The 23538-nt window shown below is 47.4% G+C and overlaps 1 protein-coding gene across 2 annotated transcripts; it reads left to right on the top strand.

Moving 5' to 3' along the window:
- Positions 1-31: 31 nt before the first annotated feature.
- ppp1r14ab (protein phosphatase 1, regulatory (inhibitor) subunit 14Ab) lies at positions 32-21616 on the top strand. 2 transcript variants are annotated; one of them, XM_069187738.1, is made up of 5 exons: positions 32-117; positions 5204-5437; positions 16374-16454; positions 17014-17046; positions 19451-21616. In XM_069187738.1, exons 2-5 carry the CDS (start codon positions 5243-5245, stop codon positions 19535-19537), a joined length of 396 nt encoding a protein of 131 aa, XP_069043839.1. In that variant the 5' UTR covers positions 32-117; positions 5204-5242; the 3' UTR covers positions 19538-21616. The 2 variants fall into 2 exon arrangements, with proteins under 2 accessions (XP_069043839.1, XP_069043838.1); XM_069187737.1 differs by lacking the exon at positions 32-117 and adding an exon at positions 2615-3411.
- The last annotated feature ends 1922 nt before the right edge of the window (positions 21617-23538 follow it).

The raw sequence follows: 23538 nt of genomic DNA, 5'->3' as shown, positions 1-23538 counted from the left end.
CTCTGCTATAAACAACAGGAACCAGAGCGAGCCAGCCGGTCCCGCGCCTCACTTCCTCGTGTGACGTCACTGCCAGCTCTTGTCCTGCTTCTCCGTGTGTCGGCGGTGACCGTCCTGGTGAGACTTTTCGCTTGTTCTGCGAAAAAGAGAAGTGCATTTTTTTCCCCCTTGCACGATGGACAGATTCCCACGCGTAACTTCTCGTTTTGACTTTTTAAAATTACCTGCCTGCACAGGTGAGAGCCTCTCTGTGACAGGGCGACCTCTGTGACGAACACAAGCAGTTCATTTCAGGGGCTGTGTTAACCGCAGTACTGCCACGTTAATGTATCTGTTTCTTCTTACTTACATTTCTTCTGACCTTTTGAAATAGGCGAAAACACATTTCGTGTTCAAATCAGATATCGGTATAGTTGTGTATGTTCAAATAGAATAGTCCCATACGTCTCTGTAAACGGTTGTTGTACTAGTAGTAATAATAATACACAAGATATACACAATAAAAATGCACAATGAGAAGAGACAGTAGAGGGGGTAGTGAATACAGTAGGAGCAGGTAAAGAACAGAGCCAGTTAAGTAAAGGCTCTTCTAAAGAAGAAGGTTTTGATTCTAGATTTGAAAGAGTTTAGGGAAGGTAACTCTGGTATCCTTGGGAATAGAGTTCAGAGCTCTGGGGCATTACAGGAGAAGGCCCTGTCACCCATACAGTGTAGACAGGCTTGGGGGACAGATAGGAGACCAGAGTTAGAAGAGCGAAGGTTGCAAGGTGGGGAGTAGGGCGATAATAGTTCACACAGGTACTGAGATGCCAAGTCATGCAGAGCCTTATAGGTGAGCATGAGGAATTTGAAGTCGACACGAAACTTGACAGGAAGCCAGTGCAAGGACTCCAGGATAGGAGTAATGTGATCACTTTCACTTGACCTGGTCAGGATTCTGGCTGCTGAATTTTGTACATACTGGAGTATGTTCAATGTGGATTTAGAAACCCCCGCAAGTAGAGTATTACAGTAGTCAATTTGGGAGAAGACAAATGGGTTGATCAGCTTTTCAGCCACAGTCAGTGATGAAATAGGGCATAGTCTGGCGATGTTTCTGAGGTGAAAGAAAGATGTTTTGACAATGTGCTGCACATGTGGGTCGAATGTCAGCCTGGATCAAATCCCAGGTTTTTCAATTTAGACTGAAGCTCAAGTACAGTACCATCCACAACCAGGGTTACAGGACTGGCTTTACAAAGTTGATCGGGGGTGCCAATAAGCATGACCTCAGTCTTGTCACAGTTAAGATGAAGGAAAGTTTGAGTCATCCATGTTTTTATGTCAGAGATGCAGTCAGAGAGAACAGAGACAGCCACATCAGTGTCAGGCTTGGTATGGATGTACATGGAGACTGTTTACAATCTGAAATAAGAGTACCGGGGTATTTGTAATTAGCATTTCATCACAAGGAATCACAAAACGCTTCACACATAAGAAGGCACATATTTCACTCTGTCCCCTGCCACCAAACCACGCACTGGTTTGAAAGTTCTGTTCCACAGGGAAGGGCGCCACCTGCTGGTCCACATGTGCCATGGACAGCAGCTGCCTGTTTTTCCTTAGCGCTCTGCCCTCAAAGCCAGCTTTGCTGAACCTGAGATGTAATGGTAAGGACTGTAACACCGCTAGTGACTATAATTAATGTTTTGGTGGTGTTTGCCATGAGAGTGTTTTGTTCGCAGAGTTATTTTCCATTGTATTTTTTCTGAATTTACAGAGCTGTATATTTTTACACAAAGTTGTGAATTTCACAGGAACTCTGTAAGGTGAAACATCGGGTACTAAACAATCAAGTGCAAATTCAGGAGTACAAAGTGGTGCAGATGAAAGAAATAGCCCACCACACCTGTGCTGGGTGCATGTCCCTCTGAATAACTGTTTGTTTTTAACATCAATACAGCATTAGGAACTGAAATAACACGGTGTTCTGCGAGCCCCCAAAGCCCTTATTTACATCTCGTCGTATCACGTGACGTCATGTGTGGTTCGATGACGTCGCCTCAGGATGCTCCGATCACATCACACAGACTCCCTTCCATTTGGAACTGGAACTTTTTCATCCCGTGCAGTCGGTGCTGCTACCACAAGGTGGCAGCAACACCCCGGCCTACATGGGACTCCGTCAATTCCTTCGAGAATGGAGGCGCTGGCCTCCTCATGATACAGCACGCTCACATCAGTTGCTTGCACGCGCTTACTGGCTGCGGGTTTCAAATAACACTATAGATCGTTCTGGTCACCGGCCACCAAACCTACTTGGTGGCTTTCAGGGGTATTAACTGCTTTGTCCCTCCTAAGTGTGACCGTCTCAATTCCGCGCCGGCCCGTGCCCCTGCCAATCCACCCTGCCGGTTCGTCCCGCAGCACCTGGGGTGTGGACCCGGGTCTCCGACATAACGCAACAGGGAGCCAGCCGAGTGAGCTAAAGGAGACCTCCCCCAGCCCTGCTCCGCACAGGGAGGGCGATGGCCTAGCTCCGCGACATGAGGATGCATCTTACTTCTTGTAAGTGTGATTTCATTACACACATGGATTCTCCCAGCTGCGCAGCTCTTTGGATGATTTGGGCTTTAATCAGCACGTCAAGATTCCAGTTCATAAGTGAATCCGTAGAGTGGACTAGACCAATTCTTGTAGTGGTTTTACTTCCAGCCTACAAGCATTTGAACTGAGTGTTTCTGTCAACAAGCTGCCTCGGCGGGCCTGGGCCTCCCTCTACCCCCACGTCCGGTGACGAGTGAGCTCTGACCTTCCATAGACCCCGCTTGGTGAACTCGGCTCGCTGGGCGGACGGGATCAGTGTGTCCTGTGGCTGAGGGGCTCTTTATTAACGCTGCCCTGACGTGAGGCCTTCAGGAGCTGAGCTCCTAGAAACACTCAGCTGGTTCCTTCTGCTCGTTATTCTTGCCGGGACGAAGACAACAAAGACGCCATCTGTGGAAGAATGTAGGCCTGATGTCAGGCTTGCGGAGAATCTCAACTGCCATATAGGGGTACAGTACAGATGGGCAGATCCCCTCTCTACTCCAGCCTTGTTCATGATGCCTCTACACACCCTTTCACTCACCATCGGTATTGTATTGGAACCAGTCTCTTCCTCCCTCTGCTGACCTGTGACGTGATGTCTGATGGACTCTCACAGTGAGTCAGTTAATATTATTCTCCTCCTGGACTGGGCATCAGGTACGTGACCTCACTGCTACACTGATTATACTGCTGGATTTTCAGACCAAATCAGACACCACTGCTGCAGTTTCTGCGCATTACAGGTGTCTCATCTCTTTGATATGGATGTGACAGAACTTCTTTACACTGAACTCCACCAAGAAGGAGATTACGTTTGTAGGCTCCAAACATCAACCCTGCAAGGTGGGTGACATCAGTGTGTTGTTGATGGTGCTCAAACTCTAGATGGAAATAAGAGAGGACTTTGTGTACCTTTTCATCCTGTGTTGTCAATTGCAGCTCATGTTTTGAGCATAACAAGATGAGTCTACTGTGTCACCTTACTTACTAGCAGAGCTACTAAGGTATTGAGTGTTTCCAGAAGTCACCACCCTGCATCAGCAGGACATCATAACTCCTGTTCTTTGAAAACTGCACTGGCTCCCAGTAAGATTTAAAACAGACACGATGGATTTCCTGTTCATGTATAATGTCCCAGCTCCTGGTTATTTTAAGGGCTTATTGCATGAGTCAACCCCAACTCTTAATCTGAGATTTGCTGACTCAGGTCTTACTCTGCTGATTCCAGACTTCAGATCCATTAGAGACTCAGTGACACTCAACATTTTTGAGCCTCACTGAATAACCTATCACTTCACTATACCTTTTAGTGTGTAATTCAGTTTGGGTTTTATTGGATTAACATGCTGTGATTTGTTTCTCATTCTTTTTACTCCTGTCCTGCATATGTTTTTGTGTGCCACTGTTGTTAGCAGCAGCAACATGTGTTGTGTTTTGCTTAAAAAAGCAATGCAAATATGGCAAATATTGACTGTTCCAGAAACACTGATGATTTGGCCAGCAGCCACCCTGCAACTCACAACTGGCAACCCACTAAAGCTCACCAGGTGTGAGCCTGGTCAGTACCTGGATGGTAGACCTCCTGGGAAAAACTCATGTTGCTGATGGAAGAGGTGTTAGTGGGGCCAGCAGGGGGCGCTCACCCTGCGGGTGGGTCCTAATACCCCAGTATAGTGACTGGGACATTATACTGTAAACAGGCACAGTTCATCGTATAAGATGACCGAGGTCCTGACTCTCTGTGGTCATAAAAAATCGCAGGGCGTTTTCTTGAAAAGAGTAGGGGTGTAACCCTGGCCAAATTTCCCATTGGCCCTCACCAATCATGGCCTCCTAATAATCCCCATCTCTGAACTGGCTTCATCACTCTGCTCTCCTCCCCACTGATAGCTGATGTGTAGGGAGCGTTCTGGCGCACTATGGCTGCCGTCGCATCATCCAGGTGGGGCTGCACATTTGGGGGGGGTGGAGGGGATCCCCATTACCTGTAAAGCTCTTTGAGTGGAGTGTCCAGAAAAGCGCTATATATGTGTAAGGATATTATTATTATTATTATTATTATTATTATTATTATTATTATTATGTAACAGAACAGACTGGAGGGTGAGTGTCCTAACAGCACGATGGGAACGTGCTGTAACCTAAAGAAAACAGACGTTGCAAATCTTGAGAAAAAGCATTTTCTGGAAGAAACACAGAGTCCGGTGGTCCCAGTGTGGACACGACAGAGCCTCACCAGAGTTTTTCAGGTGTTCCATGTTAAGAGGTGTGAAGGGGTCTCCAGAAAGAAAGAAAGCGACTTTTCCCCCTGCAATGCAGTAACGTGTAATCGAAAACTCTCGCACACCGGATTGCTCTGACGGCGCTTTATAGGGGCAGTGGAAGCGGGATTTCTGTTTATTTTACAGTTTGTTGCAGCGCTCTCCGTGATAATGCCAGGCTTCAGTTTCAGCGCCTGTTTAGTAAAGAGAATCTCGCTGATGGAGGTTTTTACCCGCAGCTGATCTGGCTGCGCAGGGCGTGACGTGGACTGTCCGGCTGGCGCGGCGCACTAGGACCCAGAGCGCGGCCGCCCTCCCGTCTCGCCCTGCAGCTGGAGAGATACTGACTCGCGTGCCTCTCGCATCCTCGACAGTGCCTACCGCCGCGCGAGCCCGTCAGTACCGGACAAGCCATGGCAGCCAACCGGGTCGGGAGGCGATACAACCACAAGGTCCACTCGCCGAACCGGGGACCGAGGGAACCTGGGCTCCATCTACAGAAGAGGCAGGCTCGGGTGACGGTGAAGTACAACAGAAAGGAGCTCCAGAAGCGCCTGGACGTGGAGAAGTGGATCGATGACAGGCTAGCGGAGCTGTACCTGGGGAGGGTGAGTTCCCCGACTGAAAGCGACCCGTGTCTGCTCGATGGACAGGGCAGTAATCGTTCCTTCATGTTGCTAGTCACATCCGCCGCAGGTGAGGATCAGAAACATTCCCTGCCGGTGCCCCGTTCATCTGATCCTTTAATTATGACCTAAAGGGTAGAAATACATCTTTGCAACCCAAATATTTCAGATTTGCAGGATTACTAAGGCTCGGAGGTTTAGCTGGAAAGAAGCTCTTAACAGGGTTTTCTTGAAAAGAGTCTTAAAAAGCGCTCTAACAGCAGGCGCATTGAAAAAACAGCGGCGTGTCACTGCGGTGGAGAGGAGCTCTTTCAGTCTGCGGGTACACCGGGGTACACCGCAGCATCTTCTCCGGGCAGGCAGGCAGACACACCCGCAGACACAGGAGGCGGGCTGTCTGCGTTCGCTGGTTGACAAAATTGTATCAAGGACTCTCTTGCCTTCGTGTAATTTAAATAATCTCGTTGCGGCCAGTGGAAATGTGTCAGGAGGAGAGCGCAGCGCTGTGTTGGCTCAAGCACGTCATTAACATTAAGGTCTCTGCCCTTAACACAGCGGCACGCTCTGAAGGAAAGCACGAGCCACTTATGCACTCTTGAGGTACAATGTGCAAGTGACAGGCTTGTATTTTTCTTAAATTGAGGCGAATATCAGAATTTCAGGAAACCCGGATGCTGCTAATTAACATTGAAAAAGCAGACTGGAAAATTTCATCTCCATACCTCACGACTAGGAACGTGCTGTAACCAGACACTCTAGCAATGGGATAATACTGCGCAGAATACCGAGCGACAGCTCTTCACAATCGCTGTTTGGACGCGCTGTGAGATCTCTGACAAGCAGACGCGGTGCGCAGATCGACATCAGGGAGACAGAAGTCGCTCACGGCACAGTGAGACACAGGGAGACACAGTGAGACACAGCGCCTGTCCGAAACACAGCTCAGTGGAAGATTCCAGCCCTGGCAGTAAGAATAAGGAACATGAAAACAGACAGGAGACGTTTCCAAATTCTTTCTTTCACGCCTTATATCGGCAGGTGTACTTTGAAATGGCTACGGTGACACTGGCACATAAGCGCGTCTGCGAAACTTATTTCACAGTCGCTTTAAAAATATCTAAAACCCTGATTGAGCCGATATTCTGTTAGAATACCTTCCTTCTCTTCTGCATCTTCACGTTTTGGCATAGCAGGAACAATACGTGCCCTGTAAAGCATTTCTTCAGAAAATGCCTTCCAATTTTAATAGAGAACATTTGAATTGCCATATCGCCATTTCCTGCCATAATAATTTTATTTTGTTCAGACTGTTTTCTATTTATAAAATAAAATGATTGATTTATTCCATCTGGGGTCTGTCTATCCAATTAGGAAGAATCAGGGAAAATAACAGTTACACTGGAAGTACCACGAAGAGCTTTTTACAGTGAACATTTTTTTTTTTACCTCTAAAGGCACCTGTTTTAGAATTCTTCAGTTTTTGTTTGTCGAACAAAATAATGGAATGAGAACTGTTTTGTAGATTTTGAGGACTGTATACAAAGCAGGCTTTGAATTGTTCTACTTAGCGCATCAGATATAATTCCTGGTGCAGAAACACTGTAGAATACTGGAGATTTTTAGCTCAATATAGCTTTTTTCTTAAAAGAAAATACTCTGATTATATGCAGAAGTTGCAAGGACAGGGAGGTGTGAGCAGGCTTTATTAGGAGCAGGCAAAGGTTTATTCCAAGCTGGAAAGAGAAGAAAAGAAACACAACGTTTCGGCTTCACACCGAGCTTCTCTTTTCAGCAGGAATAAACCTAAACTTGTTCCTTTGCAGCCCCACGCATGCTGACGCAGCTGCCCACTTTATTAGGGAATGACTGCTTTCTGAGACGGAGAGTAATGGCTGGGAGTTCGGTGCGCCTCTGCTCCTTCAGTCCGACAGCCCCAGCTCTGGGAAATGTTTTCTCCAGACCGGCACTGCTGGCACGCTGTTCCGACACTTTTACACAAACATCTGGGTAAAGTCTACAGCAGCCCTGAACTGGGAGAGCATGTGGGGAGTGGTGGGCTGTCTCTATATAAGGGAAATGGCTCCGTGTTCCCAGGGTGGAGAGCGGGAGAGAGCAGGGCCTGAGTCTGCACTCTGCTTCCCTGCTCCACAGAGACTCTCCGAGAGATGCTGCCTTAAATGGGCACCACTGATTATTGGCTTGGACTGAGCAACACGTGAAAAAACAACAAGTTTTTAGATCAACACACTGAAAAGAGAAAACATTTTCAGCTTGAAGCGCATGCCACTGTCCCCTTCCTGTGCTTAGATTTGGTGCTGAGCTGGATAGGGAGTTATTTCTGACTGGGTGGTGAATGTGAACCAAGCCGTGAAGCCTTCTGGGACAGGAAAGCAAGCATGTACTGTATACTCCAAAGTGGGAGTTGCAAGAAGAGACCTGCATGACTCTTCCTGTCAGGGGCACAATGGTTTTGTCAGGTTGTGCATTGTGGGGTTTGGTACTGACTTGGTGCCTGTGTGCTGGGCTTTGTGGAGACATCCTTCACCCCTCTACTGAACCATTCCATCAAAAAGTCCTGGTTTCTTCAATGGGCACATCAATGGGAATGTGGAGCACCAATGGAGTTCCCCAACTCTGATTTGAGTTTCCCAGTTTGCACAACCTTCTCCAAAGCACCGTCCCAGTTCAATCTGGAAACTTTTGTTGGAATTGCAAAGAGCAGATTTAAAGGGGAAAAGGGGGGGAATCAGTCAGGATGGGATGAGACATCAGACATCTGGAAGAAGATATAAACTACCAGCTTATGTATTTGTGACTGATGTGCCACCTCTGTCGCTGAAATATGTAGTACTGTGGTAAACCCATCTTCCCAAGACGAAGCATTTCTGACAGGTGTCTCACCTTGTGCGTCAGCAGCTCTGTTTCCTTCCTCAGCTTCTGTTGTGTTCGCCAGATCAAGGGTGGCGCCAAACTCAGCTTTGCCTTGAGGCACATTTTTGCCACCAAAACTAGATGTAATTTGACACGAATGCTCAGTACACACCTTGGAACCTTTAAGTACATGACAGAGCACTGGAGACACGGCTCTGGAAATTGCAGTCTGTCCTTTGACAGGGCAGTATGAACACAGCATGTGCAAGGGTAAGTGGTCAGAGGACCTTGTCAGAGGAAAACAGTTTGTCTCTAAGGGAGTTTCCAACCAGGATGAAGATGTCTGTAAAGTACACAATGGACCTCCTTGTGTGTATCTTAGGAGCTCTCCATTAGCCTTTCAAAGAGCCGGAATGCCTTCTATAAAGAACTGTTCACATCTAGAAATATGAAGACCTGCGTCTCTGAGACAGTGAGCCATAACCCATTAAGGAGGAGGTGATGTTTTAGCAGACGGAAAAGTCCAGAGGTTGTTGATTCATCAGCGGTCCGTGTGTCAGTTCAGCCAGAGTCTGCCCCTGCTCGGGTTGGCTCAGTTCTTGCTGTTACACAGCCTTGCAGGGGGAAAACGAACAAGGAACCGACTCTTCAGTCCTTCTGTCCCCGAAGATCACTAAACTCCAAACTCCGGACAGATCCCCATGAATTCTAGTAAAGTATGGGCTCCTTCTCCTTCTTTGGTTTAACACTGACTGCGCCTCAGGAGTGTCACTTTCTAGGACTCACAGTGGTTGGAATTCGTGTGCACCATGAGTCAATGTGGAAAAAGCTGTGTGGCATTCTTGTGAATTTGCACAATGACTTCAAGCATTGCAAGTGCAAAGGGTTGCTTAAGGCTCTTGTATTGATACTGGTAATCAGGTTGACGGAGTTGTTTTTCTGTGATGTAAGCTGCATCTCCCATTTCCTGTTTCCTTGACATGACTCAGGGTGAATGTATGTGGGTATGTATGGTGAATGTATGGGGTATGTGATAGTTCTGCAGCATTGGGCAGGCTGTTCCGGTGCCCGAGAAGACAGCAAGAGTGTTGTGAGAGAGTTAGAGTGTTGTGGCTAAACACACACCTTTGTGTTTAGTGGCTTTCTATTGGGGTGATGTGTGTGCAAAACATTTTAAGATCAAGTCCAAAATGTCATTAAAAACATTTTAAGATCAAGTCCAAAATGTCACTTTAATATTCTGTACATTTTTTACCATGTAGGGACAGAATTGAGTGTTGTTTGTTTCCAAGCCAGAGTATTCGTCCCCCAGTGAATCTTGCCAGACGAGATGCTATCGTTAAAGTTGCTATCGGTCACATTCAACTGAAGAGTCTCTGTTTAAAGGGGAACTGCAACAGGGACAGGAGAAATCAGCACCGATGAGTGCTCTTCAAACCACAATGACAGTAAAATGTGCACAGCAAGGTGTAAAGTTCTGAACGAGGCAATAAAACTTTCTGTGAGGTATAGCAGCCCTATTACATTGCAGAAAAGCAGGCTTGTGAATACATCTCTTTTAATCCAATAGAAATATTGCTCTCAACTTCGAGATTTGTTTTGCCAACAAATACTACTTACTTGTTAACTCTGCATGCAGATCACATTTCCGCAGTGAAATGTCTGCTGCACAACCTGTACTTATTCACTCGTACAACGTATTACATTAGCCAATATGGTGACTAGTGAGCAGAAAGGGCCACAATTCAAGCAAACTTTCACTCTCTCCAGCGGGGAGACCAGGGGTTTGTGAAAACGTGACAACCAAACGGTACTTTTACAAAGTTGAAAATGTTTCTGCTTAATTCAGAATTTGTACAATTTTGCGATACCGTCAAGTAATTTATGTTGTTACCGAGATTTAATAAGTTAATGCAGTTCCCCTTTAAATCCCGGTCAATAATTAAGACAGGGAATACTTGCTCAGTCACTAAAACCTGGGACTGAACAGTACGTGTCGGCCAGTCCTGGAGACAGAGCATGTCCATTGCATTAGAGCCCCTGTTTAGATCACAATCTGGGAAAGATTGATCTCACTGGCTCCGAATACAGTGAAGGGGGAGCATAATTAACACAAACTCCAAGACACGCTAAATCCACTAAACCCGGCTTAAGCAGGCAAAACAGGGCTGCTGTGTGGAGTTACAGACAGCTGGGTGTGCCAGTCTCTTCCAACAAAGTGGTAAAGAGCTGGCAGAGATCAGTCACTGGAGGAAAGAAGCTCCATTTGAGCTGATATGGACCTGTATCGAGAGGTTTCCCACACTCTGTCTGTGCACAGGCTCTTCTCTGCAGCCGGGCTGTCCATGTAGTCCTGGCTGTGGCCGGAAGTGTCACTGGCTAATGGACTGCTCATTGATTGATGGGAAGTTATCTCCCCGAAAGACCCTTGGGAGGAGGGGTGGGGGGGACCAGATCAAAGAAACAGTGAAAGAACATTCCTCTCTTCCAGGCCCATATGTCACTGGATAACGGAGAGATCCATACCCTCTTCCCAGCCCCCATCTGAGTCCTCCAGCCACGATCCCCTGCTGAGCCCAGACAAGTCAAACTCACGGAGCAAATCAGAGCTGCAGTTATCATCTCGGCGGGCGTTACTGATTCGGATTGAGTTGAGCTGTTTAAATGTTATCCTCCCCGTCTCTCTTACAGACGCACCTTGAGGTGGCTGAGCAGCATATCTAAAAGAGGATCATCCTGAGCTTGACTCCACTCTTGACAGCGCCAGCTGTCGGAGATCATGTGCTTGCTCCTGGTTTGCCCCATGTGTCACAGGCGTGCCAGTGGGCGTCGGCAGTGGAGATGAGGGTGAAGCTCATGTGGAATGATAAGAGATCATTGAATCTCTGCATCTCACAGAAAGCAATCTTGTACATGAGCATTATTGGAGGGCAGCGGTTCTTGAAAGCAAAAAGTAGGGAGCAGAACACACTGCCACCAGAGAACGTAGGCAGATATAACCACGTTACTGCCAGCTCACTGGCTTGGAACAAACATGAAGTAAATTAGAGATGATAATAGAAAACTTAACTGCAGGCTAAGATGCACTCCAACTCCTGACTGGACAGAACCGAGCTGGCATACATAGAGGAGTGTGACAGTAAGATGGAAACGCGACATTGAGACTCACCAAGCGCTGCCACATTAAAAGGAGCACCCCTGGCATGGAGTTAATGAGGCTGTACTAAAAAACCAAGCAACATCTGTCAGCTTGGCCTTGCGTGCCCTCTGGGGCCTCTGGTGCAAAAAGTTAGTTTTTTGTCCAACATGCTGAATAGCAGGATGATCACACTCTCAAATTATTATGTATATCATGATCATCTTCAACTTTTTCCACGAACTGCTGGATGACAGCCTGTCCAAGTTCTCTGTCTGTTTGAGTCTTCAGCTCTTCTTATCCATCAAGACACTGCAAACTGACTGCCTCTATCTTGCCATCTTACAAGAGGCCTTCTTCCTGATCATTTGTGGTCATTTGGGATCCAGTTCAGTATTTCAGCTGAACAATAATGACCGGTTCCTCAAGCTGCCTGCTGCATCCATTACCCATTTCAGTGGCTTGACTTTGATCATGACTCCTTTTTGTGTTCTAGGCAACTCATTTATCATACAGTATGTCAAGTCTATGTGCAGTATACAGTAGAGGCCAGAGTACCTATCATTCTCTGGGCGCACTTGTCTGAGTGTCTGGGGAAGGAAGTGTTGGCCAGGCATGACCTCGGCGTCCCTGCTGCGTCAGGGTGAGGTGGGTGTGTCTGGCCATGACAGTCCTGGATGTTTTGACACACATAAGGAAGCTGATCTGTGTGGGCTGGATGAGTCACAGGATGCTGTTTCTGGGGACTGAAGCAAGTGATGGGCTGTTCCCTTGTTTTAGCCCCTCAGAGCTGCCACCCAGAGTTTAATAGGCTGAGAGCGGATTGACTGTCACGTGCAAGGTGTTTATAAAACAGATCTGCTCAGTGAAACTGGAGGGGGTGCTTCTGATTAGGATGTGACACCACTCCCTCCTCACAAACGTGCTATTAATACAGTCTTCAAAGCGAAGGTGACTCTGCAGCAGCTCCACCAGCATGTGAAGGACACATGGATGTTTATATGCAGTATGTGTGTGTTTATGTTTAGGGCTGTGCATGTGCCTCTCTCTCTGGCCTTTGTGTTGAAAGAAAGGTCAGTGAAGGCCAGCTGGATGAAATATTTAATGCAGGTGTGAAAGGCCTGAGAGTCAGACTGCCGCTTCAACTGACCTTTCTGAGCCCCCCACCCAACACCTCCCTTCACAGCCCTCCGCCTCTCCTCTGGGAGCTGGAAATCTTTAAAAATTCATACGGCAATCATCAAACGCCATAACGGAAATTGACTCCGGGCAAGGTCTCTAGCACCAGAATATATATATATACAAACACACACAAGGAGCAACACCCTTTTCCAGAGTTTACACAGTGACAGCAGACTGCAGCAGGAATCTGAAAAGGAATGTGTCTTTTTAAAGCTCCACACAACTCACACTGGTGAACTAAACTGGCAAGCTTGCCTACCACAGCTCTAACACTTGATGTGATTGCTTTCAAGGGTGGTATAGAAAATAAAGCTAATAATACTTAGAAGAGGCTTGTAGCTCCTGCTATTCCACAGCAGTACCAGACCCACACCTCACTCTACACACAGAAACAGCTAGACTGCTCAGTACGTGAAGTGCTGGGCTCAGATCTTTCGCTGCTCCAGTACTAACTCTCAGTCAAGGTCCTGCACTCAGACCACTGAGTAAGACGGGGCACTTTGTGGTGACCGGCTGTAGACTTGACAGGCCTGACGTTTCAGCACTGATGGTGCTGTGTTCTTTCCTCTTCAAGTAATTAGACCATCAGACCAGATGTGATGTTTTGTCTACCCTTGATGCCCACTCGCTGCCAACTGCAGCTGGCAAACTGAACAAGGAACAATACAACAAGCCATACATGTGTCATCCATCTTGTAACTGCATCTTCTAATTCAGGCCCATGGGGAGCCAGAGCTGATCCCAGCAAGCAATGGCCACCAGTCCATCACAGAGCACACACAGATACAGACAAGCACCCAATTGCACCTAGGGCCAGAATTCCCAGAAGCCAGTTAACCTGCCAATATGTCTTTGGGAAGAAACCGGAGCACCTGGAGGAAAACCCACACGAACACGGCAAGAAAATACAAACTCTACACAGACAGCACCCCAGGTGTAGAATTGAACCCAGGGCTCCAGCACTGCAAGGCAGCAATGCTCACCACCAACCACTAGTTCGTTCCTAAAAAGTGAATTTCTTTTGCAGCTGGCTGCTTAGAAAATGACTGGTCTTGCTCAATGACCTCCCCTTATAAAACAGTAATACGCTCACCCCAACGGTTTTCATATGCTCCATGTAGGAATTACAAAACGGATCAGTCAGCATGTCTAGCATCATTGCTTTCTACAAGAAAGAACAGCACTTGTGAGTTTTGGTCTGGAATGCAAACACACTGATATAATCACTGGGAGCAGCATTTGATCAGCCATGGAAGCATTTCCAAAAGTGGTTTTGAGAGGCAAACTCTGCTCGTGCAACAGAGGATGAGGAAACATCTTTCAGGAGGTCTTAATCTGATAACACGTTTTCAGCAGCTCCTTGCTTTAATCCCGGAGTTTCCACATTGAGACAAAGAATTAAAAAGGGAGCTGAAGCCATCAAGCTCAGAAAGAAAAGACAAAGATAAACAATTTTCCCATATGTGCATTAAGAAACGTTCCTTAAATCCTTTGTCAGACAGGAAATACAAGGAGGAAATACAAAGGAAAAGCAAAGAGCATTTAATCGATTCCTATTGATTAAGCATCAACTGCCACTCCATACAAGCACAAGACACACTAAGAAGCTGATATGATATTGCAACGGGGCCAGTTTTAGGGTTGTGGTTTACTGTTACTCGTCAATTTGATCTTTCTTCCTGTTGCAATCCCATGTCCTTGCCTACAACCACAAAATAAGAATGGATGCTTTTCATCCGAATTTGCGTTACAAAGCACGAGCCAGACAATCTGAACCACTTTCAAACACGCTGGTGCATTTCCTCCGAGACTTCCCCAAACCCACAACAAAGTGGTACGCTGGCTTTCTAGGTCTGAGTTTCATCATCTTAAAATTGATGCTGCTGCTCCAAAACCACGGCATGGCCTGCTCCTGCCTCTCCAGGCACTGCGACACCCTCATTAACACTTCCATGACAGAAGAACCTGACATCACTTAATTTGACAAAACCCAGCCCTCCTCCAGAAGAGGAATTTGTCAAACATTTATTTTCCACACGTGCAAACGGATCTGGAAACCGCTGCCTGTGTGGATCTTGTAGCCAGTTCCTCTGGGAGTTGTGAACCACTAAAAGGTTTAATGAAACAGGAGATGAAAGAGCCGTGTCGTTAAATAGATGTGGGGCTTTCCTGTCTGAGACAGAGGTACTGGCCCCATCCGTGCAGCAGGGGACGGATTTGGGCTGTTTGTTCTGAATGACAGATGTACTGCACAGGGCAGCAGCTGGGCCATTAACCTCAGCTGAATAGCTGAGCCCTGTGATGACTCACATTGTGACGGCCCAGGGGACTGGCAGAGTGGAGCGGGCATTCAAGGAGTCTATAAACTTGATCTCCCTAGCAGTCACCACTCTATGATTGCCTAGGAAAGACAGAAGGTTAAGCATGGACTAAAGATTTGACTAAAAGCACTAAAGATTCTTAAGATTTGACAAAAGCCTTATCATCTTGTAGGTTGACTTCAGCCGCTGAGCAAGGTTGGGCCTGGTCAGTTCTGGGGTGGGAGACCTATATGGAAATTCATGTTGCTGCTATTGGTGGCGCTGATGGACCAGTAGGTGGTGCTCTTCCCTCTGTGCCAGAATTTCAAGAGCTCTTCCCCAGTTTGATGTCCAGGGACAATGTGCGGCAGGAGGTGTTATCCTTTAGATGAGATGTTATACTAAAGTTCGGACTATTTGGCATTAAAGATCAGCATTGTTCATAATAATAAGGGTGTTAACTTTCGGGTACTGGCTAAGTTCTAGTCTAGGCTCATACAGATTGACCTCCTTAAATTGTTTAAATTTCTCACTGCTCCTCCTGATCTGCTGGCATTGAGGCTGCTGGGGTGAACCGTAGTCGTGTATCAACCAGGCGGGCACAGCAGTGGTGGATGAAGCAGGTCTCCTCCTCAATGAAAGTGATCATGCGGAACAACAAGTGTTGCACAAAATCAGTGACTTTTTATAGCTAAGACCAGCTATACAATGTAGCACAGATCAATTTCCTATCTTAAAACTAAACTAATCCTGGCAAAAAGATCTATAGATTAATAAAGACCAACAAACATCATTAAAACGTCATTTATACTTCTGCTTTATTTTGGGAGACTCTCTCCCACGGGGAAAGGGACAGAGAGGCGCCACTGCCTTTCCCTGCTCAGCGCAGGTCACCTTGACACACTCCTCAGTCAGAGACATCAAAGAAAAATGAACAACTTTCTAACTAGAAAAATTCAGCAACTTTCTGACTTACTTTGATGGCTGAGTAATTTTTTGGGGAATATCGATAAAGGGAATTTAGTGTCTTTATTGATTTCATTTCTTTGGAGAGGAATTTCATTTCAGACCCCTTAACATCAGCTACAGTAGCCAGGGCTCCTGATAACAGACTATAGCTCTACAGAAAGGACAGCTGAACATGGTTTCTCTCCTGATTCGCCAACTTTTCTCGCGCTGTGTTATAACAATCTATAATTCCTGTGACAGTCATTGTGTCAATGTAACTTACATACAGTAATTTACAAGAGGTGTGCTGCTCTTCTTTACAGAGTCTTACTGGAGTTTTGGCTTAAATACATTTAGTTCTGAGTTGCTGTGTCTCTCCACGCCTCAGTGAGACCTCAGTGGGAGTGCTCGGAATTTGTGCTCCTGCTGTTAACTCAGCTGATGTTTCCCAGTTTAATCCCGACTGTCCGGCTGCTTGCAGGAGGCAGAGATGCCGGAGGAGGTGAACATAGACGACTTGTTGGACCTGGCCAGTGACGAGCAGCGAGTGAGCAAGCTCCAGGTACTGTCAGAATCCGGACAGAAACACTTCTGCTGTCCTCCGCCTTAGGACAGCCACGCGTCAAAAATCTAATTGACTCTTGATTGCTAAATTAACTCTTAAACAACTTAATTTACATGCTGCTTAGGATTTGCTGTGTAATAATGGACTGACTGGGGTAAGGAAGACTTGCTGTGGAAAGAGATGGCAGTTCACAGACTGTTATATTGGGAGTATATTACTGCATATGTGTACTGTAAGTGTAGGAACATGCTGAAGACACTTTTAATTAGGTCTCTACTTAAAAGAATATACAAATATGTATTAATCCTGAAGAAACCCACTCCGGGGGCTAACGATCTGATTAAGAACCTAAGCAGATGTTCTTTTCTGTCACTTGCTGCATAACCTTGGCCTCGCGTCTTTGTGTCTTAGTACTGTCTTTGCTTTATCTGCTTGAAAAGAATGAAGACATCTGAAGAAGACTGAATGTAAAACGTTTATAGCTTCACAGCTGCTGACTGTATGATTGAGTGTCTTAAACTTCTGAGGGTTAAAATATTTTTCCTTATCCTTTCAGGATATTCTGCATTCTTGTCGGAACAACACAGATGTAAGTATATTTATACTCTTTATGCTTACATTTAGGAATTATAAAGATGAAAGTTTAGAGCCTTTTGAAATGATCCCTTTAGCTATGTGTAGAAGTGTATGTGTTTGCCAAAAGGCTTACTTCTCTTAAACAGGCTCTGTGTGCTAGAATCTAGTCAGAGCAGATCTGCACCCTGTGTTTAATAAAACCATTCCAGGACCCCAGATGTTACAGACTGGTTAATCATCCTCTATAATCACTCTTTTTTAGGAGGCAGATAACGTTAAATCGACAGAGCAGAAAATTGAAAAGACGTTTACTGTAATAAGAAGTAGTGCTCATTTTCACAGGAAACACATATGAAGCAAGATACAGACAGTAAAAGACCTGTATTAAATCTCGCTCAGTTCATCATCAGGTCACAAATCAGAATGAGGAGGTAAAAATATAGGCTCTCTATGAGTAGGGGCCTCTACACACAGTGACACACACACTTCTGTCACACTCTGCTAGGGAGCTCTCCACTTGGTTTACTTATTAACAGTGTGGTAGGGCAACTCCACACCAGGAAGCCACTTAATAACAGCCATTAAAGACTCGTTACATATTATATTTCCTACTGCGTATCGATACATAGTGGCACAGATAGACAGTTCTTGTAGGAATTGCATTACTTGCCCTTTTAATCACAGAATCAAAGCAAGACTCTTAAAAGGCTGATCGGTGAAGGAGAAGCTAAATTAGCCAGGGACTGTCAAGCAATAGCACGAGGTTTCCCATCTGGAAGTTGCCAACAATTAAAATGAAATGCATTTGTATAGCGTTTTCCTCCCCCACTGAAGTGCAGGACTCACCCGGGTGACACAAAGCAGCTATCCGGCACCAGCAGCCCTCCCATGTGAAGATTTAAGAAATTGATTCACCAGTTAAAGTAATCAAGACCTCAGTTTAATTAGGCATCTGAAGGTTGGAACCTCCGACATCTGAGTGTTCCCTATCACCATACTGGGGCACTGATTTGGAAAGACTGGCCCAGAACAAAGAGCGCCACCTACTGGTCCACCAACACCACTGACAGCAGCAGCCTGGTTTTCCTTGGCAGTCTCCCACCCTGGACCTTGCTCACCTTCCAGGATTTGACAAGATCAGGCAGTAAGAATTGTTTAGAAAACTTTCCCTCTTCAAGGCATCGTGTGCTTGTATCACACTTAATATTCCCAGATTGTGGTGGCATCTGTTTCACCATGCTTTGTTCCCTGAACTCCTGACCATTTACCTGCTACTTCTAGCAGGTTCGTGGTCCCTTTTTAAGCTCAGACAAGCTGAGGGGCTGAACCAGAGCAATTGGACTTAAATCCTGTGCACTTCTAAATGCTGAAATTATACGGGACGTTTCCATTCCATGATTTCTTCAAGGAGTTTACCAAAAACAAGATCACTTAAAAACAAAATACAATTTGCTTGGTGCCCAGGCATCCTGTAAAAATGAGGCTGACTGTGATGTGTTGATGAGGTTTTTCTTCAGTTGAAGTGTGAAATGAGCACCCAGATTAGAGACAGAAAGAAAGGGTCCCACCACCTGTTGTGCAAGGAGGTGCATGAGCTGTTCTTCTTCAGGCAGGTGCACGCCAACGCTGCCGCAACCCGCGGCGGCAGCTGACACTTCCTACCACGGTCACGCCAGCTGCACAAAGCCTCTCTGTTGTCCCTTGTCCGCGCGCGCACACACACACTGCCCTCCTTTCATCCCCTCCATTTCATCTGCAGTGACAAAACAATCAAAACAATCTGGACCCCCAGGGCCCACCAGGGGCCACCAGGGGCCCCCGGGCTCCTTTGTCCTGCTGAAGCTGCGCAGGATCAGAGCGCAGGAGCTGCTGGCTGGCTCACAGACACGGGCCTCGCTGACGTCTGCAGGGCCCTGCGCACTGCTGGCAGCGACCAGAGACCAGAGTGGATTCCTGGACACTGAGCCAGAGCAAGTGCTCCCTGCTTCTAATCCCGGCTCAAGCCGTCATGGCCACGGCGTGATTAACATGTTTTGGTTTTCAGGCACAAGAAGGGAAGAACGCTTGCGAGAGCCGTTTTTGGTCAAGCCTGTCTTGTGCAAGCAAACATGTCATCCGTTAAGAGACGGGAATCTCAAGTTTCCCTTTTTAAAATCACACCAGCTAGATCTCTAGCCTTCGGATGTCTTGCGGCCCAGGCAAATGACAAACTCTGTCCCTGACACTGCGATGAGCCCTGCGTGAAAGCAACGGAGAGGAGATCGGGTGCAGACTGGCAGCGGACGCCTTTGTCCTGCTGCCGTGGGGGGAAACTTCGGAATGGGAAACGGACGCTGTGCGGAGAGCGCTGGGAAGGAGGTAACGGAGAGCCGGCTCGTTCCGCTGAGTGAGGTCTCTTTCCTTTCCCCCCTCCGCAGGTCTTCGTGAAAGAGCTGATGGAGAGGCTGCAGGGGCTGCAGAAGCAGGAGGAGCTACAGAACGATGGCATCGAGCACCCGCAGTGAGGCTCACTGCCCGGGGCAGGAGGAGAGCTGCGCCGCCTCTCCCAGCGCCCCCAGCGGCCAGCGGCGACAGGAGGAATAGCCACACGCAGGAGAGACTCTACTAACAGGAAGCAAAACTGATCCACTCGTAACCCTCTGTCTGTATATAATCCACACCACACGCTTTCAGCCACTTGACACGTAGTCAGTATTCCCTGGTGCTGCCACAGTGCCACTGGCTTCTCAGCCTCACACTGTTTTTACGTAACGTTGGAAGGGTTAAAGGGATGGTCAGTTTCACCTGCAGTTCCCTCGTTATGCCGGGTTAAGCTTGTTTCAGTCCCAGGACTGCCCTTTCCCAGGGGCGCCCTGGTGTTAGAACAGAATGTGCAGGTTTTGCCAAAGATTCTGATTCGGATGTGAGCTGTGTGCGGCAGCCCTGTGGCTCTTTTGGATCCCTGGATCCCTAGAAGTTCTGAGAGGCCTATGGTATTAGGAAGGCTCTGAGTGACCAGGATTCCCACAATATTGGGTTAGGGCTGGGATTAGTTAGCCAGTATCTTCTTGGACCTCATCAGTGACACTAATTTGCCTCGACCTGCAGGTTTGCAGTGATGTCTCTCCTGCTGGGCACTGTGCTGCTCCAGACAGCCTGCCAGATCCTCTTCCAGAGTCCAGAAACAATTGGGTTGGCATCTCCAAATTGGGTGTGTGTGGATTTGGCACGATTATTTTCTTCCCCACCAGATGATTTCCCAGAATAAGTTTCAGCAGAACTTCCTCAAAACCCGCATTAGCAGGAAAAACAGGTCACAGCACCAATCAGCCTAGACCAGGCAGCAGGAAGAAAACGCAGAGAAAGACGACAAAAGTAACGAATATGAAGTTTAGCAATCCAACAGGAAGTGACACTACTTTTTTCCTCGGCCTCGCCAGTATAACTTTGATCTGTGAACCTCACTGAGTCGCTTCTTGAAGTATCGCAGTCAGATTTCGTCGGCAACGATGTGCCTCCTTTCCTGGGGCTTGGGCTCGGAGCTTGACGTGAGATAGCAGGGGAAATGAGAACATAAGGAAGGGTACATCATACGAGAGGAACCATTCAGCCCGCATGGCCTGTTCGGTAGTTAGTAGTTAATTGATCCAAAGATCTCCTGCCACAGACTCCTGATAGAAGCCAGGGTGTCCAGTTTAACAGCATGGCTGGGCGGCATGTTCCAGACTCCCACTCTGGGGAATGAGGGCAGGGAGCAAGCTTGACACGAGATAACTGGGGGAAGTAAGGGGTGACAGCCACCATTCCTGCATGCACAGACTTCACCGTCCTCTCCAGGTGTTCCAAAAATATCCCAGAAAGCCTCAGCCTGCGATGAGGCGGCGACTCCCCCTGACAGAGAAGCACAGTCGATGTACGTGGTGGTCCGGAAGGATCGGGGCTCCGGTCCTGGCAGCAGTGATGGGAAGAAGATCAGTTTCCGGGGAGCACAGGGTTTCCTACATCCTGGCCTGTGTTGCAGGTGTGCAGTGGGGGGGTGTTCATGTCTAACCTGGTGTTGCCAGGTGCCAGAAGCGATGGTTTGCGCCGCGGTGGACGTCTTCGAAAGTTGCCTTCAGTGCGGGCTCACCCTTCAGTCACCACAGCTCTCCGCTGTTCCTGCATCGCCAGCATGCGTCATGAACACCCAACATGAACATGCATCACGAATACACATCACACGCACCAGGAACATGCGTCATGATTGTGCGTCATGAGCACACATTATAAACACGCATCATGAATGTGTTATGAACATACATCTGTAACTACACAAGGCATTGTGATCTCTGTGTGTTGCGGTGGAGTATGGAAGTTATAAGATCCTTTTCCCCAACTCCCCGTTTTAACCCCATAACCATCGCATGCTGTGTTTGACCCGTCTCTCACCTCCGCGCCTGTCCTGCGTACATTTTGGTTCCTGATGTAACCCATCGGTTCGTTTCAGAATTGTTTTATACTGTGTGTTTTTTTCCTAATAACAGTTTTGATATGATTTGTAAATGGATTTATTTGAATGCTTGTTTTTTGTATATTCTTTGAAATAAAGGAGAGTTACTATTGCACCATGTATCCATATCCTTGGTTAGGTTAGAAAGGATTTCACAGCTGCTGTGTTTTTGTGTGGAATCGACCCATGGAAAGTATTCAAGGGTTGATTGAAGGGTGGGTTCAGCTCAATGATGGACAGATGTTTGCCCGTTATGCCTTCCAGGATGTAGGGGCAGCAACATCCTGTTACTGTTACCATAACATTCCTTTTTTGCGGGACAGGGCTGTTAGCTTTGTGCCCAACCTCCAACAGGGAGGACCTGGAGCCCGATGTGGGACACGAACCCACTACCCTGAGATTATGAGTCTTACGCTCTGCCAGCAGTCGGGGCCCTCAGCTGGATGAAAGAGGAGAAGAACATTCTCTTTGATAAGAGGGCTTCAGCGACTAAGCTGTTTCGCTTCTGCCGAGGTTCTGCAATGAACAAGCACACCAGCACACCACGGTGTTATTAAGGAAAATATATTCCCAGGCAGCTGTCAGAAATGCAAAGATCCTCGAGTGGTGACCAGCGGTATCACAACAACAAAAGTAAAATTTCCCCGCTGTGTTGCAAGATCAAGGATGTAAAAGAAGCAAAAAGGAAGTGAACTTTCAGGCCAGACTGCATTCCTTCCACGGGCCACCGGAATGCAGACAGAAAGAACGTGGAGTTTCTTGCAGTTCCTGTCTGTAATCTTGGCATTTTATCCAGTCCTTTCCCAGTCCTTTGCTGTGCCTTACTGCACTGCGCTCTGTTTCTGCCATGGTGGACTGTAAGAAAGGTTTAAAAATAAGGACTGCATCTCACCTCTTTAGAAAAAGATGAGCAGTAGAGCCCAGCCCACCTCCTCCTCTCCTGCCTTCCCAGTCCTGTCCAGCCTATCCAGTTTATCCCAGCCTGACTCCAACCAGGCCAGCTCGAGCTCACTCCAGCACAGTCCAGTCCAGCCTGCCTGGCTCAGCCCAGTCCAGTTCATCTGTCCTGGTTCAGTCCAATCCAGCCCTGTACAGCTGTCTGGTTGGATCCAGTTCAGTCTGATCAACTCTGGCCCAGCCATGACACAACTGTCCGGTCGGATCTGGTCCAGTCTGACCCACTCTGACCCAGCCCTGACTCAGCTGTCAGTTTGACCCACTCTGGCCCAGTCCTGACACAGCTGTCCAGTCCAGTCTGACCCAGTCTGACCCACTCTGGCCCAGTCCTGTCCAGCTGTCCAGTCCAGTCTGGTCCAGTCGGACCCACTCTGGCCCAATCCTGACTCAGCTATCTGGTCCAGTAAGGCCCAGCCTGCAGGCGCTGGGAGTGTCAGCAGACGAGATGCAGGGTGATCCCACAAAACCCAGCACACCTTCCAGCCAGCCGAGAGGCAGAGGTCCTCTGCGGTCAGCATGCTTCACTCGTCATAAACTGCAGGACGCACGCAGCCGCTTGGCAGGAGTACCGCCCAGACGACAGCATGAGAAACACCAGGCCTGGACAAGTAATAGGTGTATTCCATGCTGAAAAGAGAAGAAAGAAAACACGTTTGGGCTGTGGAGCCTTCTTCAGGTTTGAGGAAGTAGGGTCCACAGCCGAAATGTGTTTTCTTTCTTCTCTTTTCAGCATGGAATAAACCTCTAACTTGTTCTTTTGCAGCTATATTTTTTGTTGTGTTACGGTGTTAGGGTTCGTTAAGTTAATACGAAATCCATCCAACTTGGACTCATGTGCCGACGCACTGATTTGTTATACAACGGCTCCACCTCGTGGCAAAAAACATATAAGTGTTCTGCTCCGGAGATGATGCGTCTTATCCGGCAGATCAGACCTGGCAAGAGAGTTAACGTGGTGCAGTTGGTGAAATAATTAACAGATGCGGGCAATTAAGAGATCAGGTGGAATGACAACTACAGAAGCCTTTCACCGGGGAGGCCTGCAGCTGTGAATATCAGTTCACGTCCGTTCAAATAAGT

Source organism: Lepisosteus oculatus, chromosome 3 (assembly GCF_040954835.1).
Source record: "Lepisosteus oculatus isolate fLepOcu1 chromosome 3, fLepOcu1.hap2, whole genome shotgun sequence".
NCBI classification, from domain to species: Eukaryota; Metazoa; Chordata; class Actinopteri; order Semionotiformes; family Lepisosteidae; genus Lepisosteus; species Lepisosteus oculatus.
Note: the sequence above shows the minus strand (reverse complement) of the source record. Positions and strands in the feature narration are given on the sequence as shown.

What these genes read in the sequence shown, in the direction of transcription:
- ppp1r14ab (XM_069187738.1), top strand. Translation starts at nt 5,243, where the DNA reads ATGGCAGCCAACCGGGTCGGGAGGCGATACAACCACAAGGTCCACTCG. An exon ending in CGGAGCTGTACCTGGGGAGG is followed by an intron (nt 5,438 to 16,373) that starts GTGAGTTCCCCG and finishes GGCTGCTTGCAG; the next exon opens with GAGGCAGAGATGCCGGAGGA. An exon ending in CTTGTCGGAACAACACAGAT is followed by an intron (nt 17,047 to 19,450) that starts GTAAGTATATTT and finishes CCCCCTCCGCAG; the next exon opens with GTCTTCGTGAAAGAGCTGAT.